Source organism: Mixophyes fleayi, chromosome 2, assembly GCF_038048845.1.
Source record: "Mixophyes fleayi isolate aMixFle1 chromosome 2, aMixFle1.hap1, whole genome shotgun sequence".
NCBI classification, from domain to species: Eukaryota; Metazoa; Chordata; class Amphibia; order Anura; family Limnodynastidae; genus Mixophyes; species Mixophyes fleayi.
Genome location: NC_134403.1, coordinates 59,840,731 through 59,847,922, shown reverse-complemented (window position 1 = coordinate 59,847,922; position 7,192 = coordinate 59,840,731). Strand labels below are relative to the sequence as shown.

Sequence of the window (7,192 nt, the reverse complement as noted above, 5' to 3'; positions counted from 1 at the left end):
AACCAAAACCACAACTAAAACCAAAACACATCTCTACTCAATTTCGCAATGCTGTGTTGAACCCATCATAAATGCAGTGTAACATCACAGTAGAAACATCAGCACTTTTTAGCATTGAGCTAATCTTTTGTAAATGATCCCCCCAAAATCTTCTGAACCATTTTGTGTTGGTTCTAAAAAAAAATCCATTGATATAAATTTACTTTACTACGGGCTCTTTATAGTATTATTATTATTTCAAATACTGCCTGATGACCTTAGTACTGGATAAACAAATGCATATCTACACTGAGTAATAAACCAGGAATACGTGATGCAATTAACCTGTTACTCTCTGAATGGAATGTTTCTCACTATGGCCTCCTGCCCCGTCAAGCGGAACACAGAAGTTATAATAATACATTCTCAGGGTTACTTCAAGCACATTGGGCTCGAACACCTCCAACGAAGTCACGCCCCGAGTGCTGGCTCTGATCCTCCCCTGCCAGGGATTAGGTGGTTGCTGCTGCTGATGACAGAGGATGGAGAGAGGCGAGCTCAATTACTGGCCGATACAAAGGATAGGGGGAGCCAAGGCCCGGTGCTGCTGGGGGTGGCTGCAGGGAAAGGAGAACAGGGAGGGAGAAGAAAGGAGAGAAGGTCAGAAGGCGGAGAGACACAGGGCAGCGGAGAGGTGGGAAAGCATTGGGACATCCAGAGGCTTAACTGGGGGCAGTGACTGACTGAGGACAGCTAGAGCATCGTGCTGCTGCAGTCTACTATGGGTCCCTGATCCCTGACATGGAGAAGAAGGCTGCAGAGGATGACTGCGAGGACTCGGGAGCAGAGACCGGGGGGTAGGTGCTATGTGAGACCTGGGCATCATAACACACTGGGCTTATGGGGTTTAAAGGGGTGGTCACCTCCCCCCCACCACACCCCAGTTTTGTATCCTGCAGCTCTGCTAAGCTTAGGGATACTCTACCAAAATTACATCAGGTCGGCAAATCAATAAGTGCATGTCATTAAAGTTAGTGCATGTACTCAATAACACTTAATATAGGGCCTGTCATGACAGTGAACAATAAATATATATAAATAGTTGGTAGTAACATTTAAAAGAACAATAGTTCCATAGACCTTACACAAGCATGAACCATCCGAAGCCAATATTATGTAGAGGAAACATTCAGTTATATACATAGCATCTTCTTTAGTGGTTTAATGAGAAAATTGGAGTTCATTTAATAATGGTTGCAATTGATTATTTGAAGCATGTTAAGGAGATTATTCAGTGTGAAAGCAACATTAAGCATACCTGTGGGTTTTGGTATTTTTTAAACTCCTTTGGTATGCACATTGTTCTATGGGATTCATTAAGTCCATTCTCCTTGAGAATACACATTCTGCACTTCTCTAGCTGGAATAATTTAACAACATATATTGCATATAGACATGTATTTTTACAGTGTGCAGTTTAATTGATACTCATAGGGCTGGGGGATAAAAAAAAAAACTTGTAAGTTAGTCATAAGTATGTATAGTTGCTTTTTATGCACTTATGTCATTTTCTAAGGAGAGCTTTTAGTCTGAAAACAAACATTAACTATAAATTCAGAAAAAGCTAAATATATTTTACATTTATACAAAGGAGAATGATCAATATTCAACTCAGCATCTAATTTATCTTTATGTTGTTATATGTATTTTTACGTTGGATTGTTACTGCCTTTTCATTTATAAGTCTCTACCCCACCTTAATGTTTCCTTTCTGTTCAAAACAAGGAGCACTACGTATTAGATTTTGATATCCCACTGCATAACTCCCACCATTGTCAAATGGCCATAGAGACAGTTAAGACTTAAGTAAATACATTTGATTACATTCATAGATAACTCTGTGTACTTCTATAGCCGTTTCTGTACAAATGACCATAACATATATCACAGTTAAAATACCACAAAGTAATAAACTGCTAAAAACTACAGTTGACCTAAAATAAACAGATTAAACGCTGTTGCACTTAATTTTGGACCCCTATTGGAGACAAATGATAAAGTAGTGTAGATAACAGTGTATTCATGCAGGTCTGTACATCAGACCCAAGAGGAACAATTTGAAAGTAAATAGGGACATGAGATTTGGGTTTAAATGTTTATTCATACACATATACACATGTCTACCATTCACTGTTAAATATTGTTGGAATTACTTAAAATGCATTTGCAAATTGTTTGTAAAGTAACAATAAGATTTGACATTTTAATATGTGAATACAAGCTTATGTATTCACCTATACTTAAACCATATGACTAACATAGTATTGATTTGCTATGGAACTTCTCTGCTATTAAATTGTCACTGGTGACAGTGAAGAGTTGATCATCTGACGTTATAGGCTTTGTGCAAGCTCAGTTTTGTTGTATGAGTAACCTACATCTTTTTATTTGTATATTAATACAGTCAGTAATGTTAATCCCTTCTCTAACTGTCAACTGTCACATACTATCCCTATGGTAACCATGGAACTTTCATAACCTTTCCAAAGCATTGAGCTCCCTTTGGTAATATTCCCTATCGCCTATACACGAACTAAGAAGGAGAATGCAAAGCTTGTTCCTACAGTCACATAAACACAACAATCCTTCCTCATTCAAATCACTGTTTCTGCAGTTCAATTCCAGGGTTTCAAATTAGCAAAGCATAATTTAAAGAGTAAAAAGATCATTTAAAAGAGACAGAAATTGATGTAATTTATCATTCCTTTAAATTTCCATAATACCCAGGGGCAGGCTGTGCTGGGGGACAGAGGGGAATCTGCCCCCCAGGCTGGTCCTATAGTGGGCTACCTTGGGCTGGGTCACAGGGCCTCCAGAATTTTTTCGATTAAAATGTTCCTAGGCTGCTGACTCGAGTCCTACCCCCACCCCCCGGGCTAAAATTGGCCAGTCTTCCCCTGATAATACCCATCAGCAACACACAGTGAAAGCTGCCATTTTGTGGGCTGGACTGATATTCATGGAATACAGCTTATCAATTCATGTGCCTCATGCCTCAATCATGTCACTAGCTCCTAAGGAATCGATAGGCAGCATTAATAGGCAGAATATTAGATCAGCCCACAAGATGGCTGCTACTAAGGTGTGTAGGTGACCAGCATAGTGCCTCACCACCACCCATTTATCAAGAAGAAGGTGCTGAAGTGAACGCGCTCTGTATGGTAATTGCTATAAAGTATTCTCTCAGCCTTCCCTCCTGCATGTTACTGCTTTCCGTCCAGCGCTACAGAGACACCAATGTCGTAAGGTAATTGCTTTGTACTCAGTCTCTCCACCGCCAAATCCCCATCTACCTGTCATTGTCCTTTGTGCTCTTACTGTGAGCGCTGCCCAGTTCAGCAATAAGTATTCTGGACACTCTTACTTCTAAACCTTTTGGCTAAAATCAGATGTAGTCAAATGTATCTGTTCCTATCATTGCTCTGCAGTGAGTTGGGCACTACAAGGAATTGGACAGAGTCCATTGGTCCTTTGGCCAATGGAATCTGTCCATTTCGTGTTTCCTGGCAACCAGGAATCACAAAAAACTTTGTGTTTCCTGGTTGCCAGGAAACACAAATTGCTTTCTGACCCTAATAGCTATACTGATTGGTGGCGCTTTAACATGCGCTCTGGAGAGTGAACCTGCACAGTTTTGGCTGAGAATCTGGGGCCTTACTGCACATTTATATGTTTATTGGTTTTAACTTTTTTCCAGTTTTTACACATTTAGACAGAGGGTTGAGTGTTAGACTTGTATAGGCTTCAGCTTCCTGAGTCTTGAGGTTTGTGTGGCCATATGGTGGTCAACTTCCCCAAACCCCTGCAGGAGGGAGCTGAAAACCCTCAGCCAATCTCATGGGTCATCTTTCCATGTGGCTTCAGGCATTGGACCCTTTGTGGCCTAATAGCTTAGGGAGAAATGGGGCCTTTCCGCTTTAGAGGATGACTTGAAGACCCAGCACACTTTTTTCGCATGTGCACTGGGTGATCGAAGGTACCACATTTCGGGCTCTCACTTTGGGATGTTCTTCTGGGCAATAGTGGCGTGCATGAGAAATTAAAAATATAATAATTAGTGAATCTGTAGCTGTGACTCCTTTTATAATAGAATAAGGATTGTCCCAAAAGAAAAATGGTTAAAGAATTGCAACCCATTTTATAAATATTTTATTGTTTGGAGGTTTGCACTGTTGTGTTATTATCCAGATAGTACACTGACATACATCACTCTTATCAGAGGGTACTGCAGCCCATAAACACTACTTAGTGAATTACTTGTTTATTTGTTGAACAGACAGGCATTGCTTCTACTTATTCAGTAATTACTGGCAAGGGACATCAGGGCAGGAGTGATTGATGGAATAGTCTGCCAGCAGCAAGTAGAGGTAAAACACATGCACAGTGTTACACAGACAATGGGAAGTGAGGAGAATTAACACTTGCATTCTTTTTTTTATCACAAACATTAGTGAACTCTGAGCAGGGATAGTATGGAAAAAATGAGGACCACCCAGGCTGTTAATGACACTGTTTGGGGATTCCCATGAAGGCATAGTAAAGTATGACACCGTGTTATCCCGGATAACAGATGTACACAGACTGTATATAAGTGATATTCACAACATTTACTTCAAAATTTCTGTACTAAGACAGATATAAAACTGGCCACACACACACAGTAATATCAGTGCCGGTATCAGTGTTTCTACAGCCCCCAAGAAATTTACTAGCCCAAAAATGATCCAGTTGACGTTGATCAGACTATTTCCGGTATATGACGACTGTTAATGTGCTAGTTAAGCTAGCTACTTAACTGCCGATTTTATCAGCCAAGTTGGCACAGAATACCGCTCTCTGGCTTCCCAAACTGTGGTCAAATCCAGCTGGATTTAAATGAGCAGGGTACAAAATGCTATCAGCCGATGACTGCATCAACCTATGTGCAGTTATTATCCTTCAACGTGACATCTGTTGGATTGGCCTGTAACCAAACAAAGGAATCTGTTTCGTTTACCTAGTTCTACCTTGTGTCTTGATGTTCCCAGGACAGTTCCCCTTTCTTACACCCAAAATGTGGAACTCCCATTAGTTATTTCCCCATAATTGAAACTCCTGATGAAGCAAATTAAGAGGACAAGTTGGAATTGGTTCCTATGACTGTTTCACCTTATTTGGGACCTAAAAGCAGTACATGATGGGCTATATGGATTACCTTGTGAATATCCTTGTGTGTAGACCTAGTCATTGTGCTGTTGATCCAGACAAATTCCCACATGTATTAGCTGCTTTGGAGTCCACTCCAACCATACCCTCTCTGAATAGAGAACAAATCCATCACCTAGGCCAGGGCTGTCCAAGCATGCACATGATCAGGTCCACAATTATAACTGTGCTTGCAGACCAAATACTATTACAAATAATGTAATGTAATATAGTGTGTTGAGGCTGTCACAGAAGGTGGTGCTACCAGAAAGCTTTTCAGGGCTGTGTCTGGCCACCAGTTGGACATACATCTTCTAGGTGTCTAAGTGGTTACTTCATTGGCTTAGTTATGGAAATAAGGAGGGACCATGATACTATGTTCTGTAGACAAATTAATTTGCATACTTAGGGGGGGAATTCAGTTATCCGTAATATTCTGCTGAACATGGCGGCTGCGCACATTTTCAGGTACTACGGTACCTCAGCATCGCGGATTTCTCCTCACACCTCTATGGGCTGCCAGGACAAATCCGCGATGTTACATCACCGCGAAGTGCCTTCAGGACCGTTCCAGAGGCAGTCTGTAGCTACTTGGATTCCTCCAATAAAGTGCCTCGTTAGTGATGAAATGTACGTTTGAAGCTAAGGCTAAAATATGTTTCCTCTGTTGCTGAGAGCATGATCTTATATTTATGGCTGCATATAAGTCAACTATATTTCATTATTACAATGGATCTGTTTAACAGGCTATGTAAATTATACATTTTGGCTACGCAAAATGTATTATTTTATTATTTACTCATTTTAGTTTTCAGGTCAGACTATTTTGCCGATGACATTGTATGTACATTAAAAGGAAGAGACAGATCCTAGACATTAGGAAGAGAACCACTGTTACTTGAAGGAGGGGAAATAAAAATTTTTTTCAACAGAATGTATAAAGTTCAGTGTAGTACACTTTGTACATAATTCCAAATGGACTAATACTTAAATACTGCTAGAACATGTTTTTATTATTTGTGACATACAAGTGAACAAATTCTTAATTGATGTTTTAAAAGGATAACTCCACCCAAAATTAAAAAATAGGTCTCTATGACACTAGGGAGTATATTTACGCATATTTACTGCGGGTATGAAAAAGTGGAGATCATCATCATCATCATCATCTATTTATATAGCGCCACTAATTAGGCAGCGCTGTACAGAGAACTCATTCACATCAGTCCCTGCCCCATTGGAGCTTACAATCTAAATCCCCTAACATACACACACAGAGACTGAGAGAGACTAAGGGCAATTTTAATAGTAGCCAATTAACCTACCAGCATATTTTTGGAGTGTGGGAGGAAACCGGAGCACCTGGAGGAAACCCACGCAAACACAGGGAGAACATACAAACTCCACACCGATAAGGCCATGGTCAGGAATTGAACTCATGACCCCAGCGCTGTGAGGCAGAAGTGCTAACCACTGAGACACCACGAGATGTTGTCTATAGCAACTAGAAACCAATCAGATTCTAGCTATCATTTGTTTAGTACAGTCTTCAAAATGACAGCTAGAATCTAATTGGTTGCTATAGGCAACATCTACACTTTTTCAAAACCGCAGTTTATTAAATATACCCCTAGGTGTTCCCTGCTGGAGAGAATTTAGTTGTATAAGGCCCACAGCAAGGTCCACAGTGAACCCCTGGGATAATCTTTTAAAAGATCGATAAGCAGAAATAGTGATTTAAATACCTATTTCTAGTGATTCACAGGTCAGTTTCCCCATCACAGAATCTATTAAAGACAAAACAACCTATAAATCATCAGTTTTTCAAACCTTCCAAAGAAATGTCACAGAATTTGCAGAATCACTGCACATAGTTTTCACTGTAAAGTATAGAACATGGGGAAATCTATAATTAATTAATTCAAGAAATCTGCAAAAACATTTTCATTGATTCAGACACTCGAGGTTG

At 40.0% G+C, this 7,192-nt stretch overlaps 1 protein-coding gene across 2 annotated transcripts in view; it reads left to right on the top strand.

Moving 5' to 3' along the window:
* The first annotated feature begins 522 nt into the window (after positions 1-522).
* Positions 523-7,192, top strand: part of FAM124A (family with sequence similarity 124 member A) — a 49,254-nt gene continuing 42,584 nt past the window's right edge. For both annotated transcript variants that reach the window (XM_075199073.1, XM_075199071.1), the window contains exon 1: positions 523-836. In XM_075199073.1, coding sequence (XP_075055174.1) covers positions 781-836 — 56 coding nt within the window. In that variant the 5' untranslated portion in view covers positions 523-780. The remainder of the gene's footprint in view (positions 837-7,192) is intronic.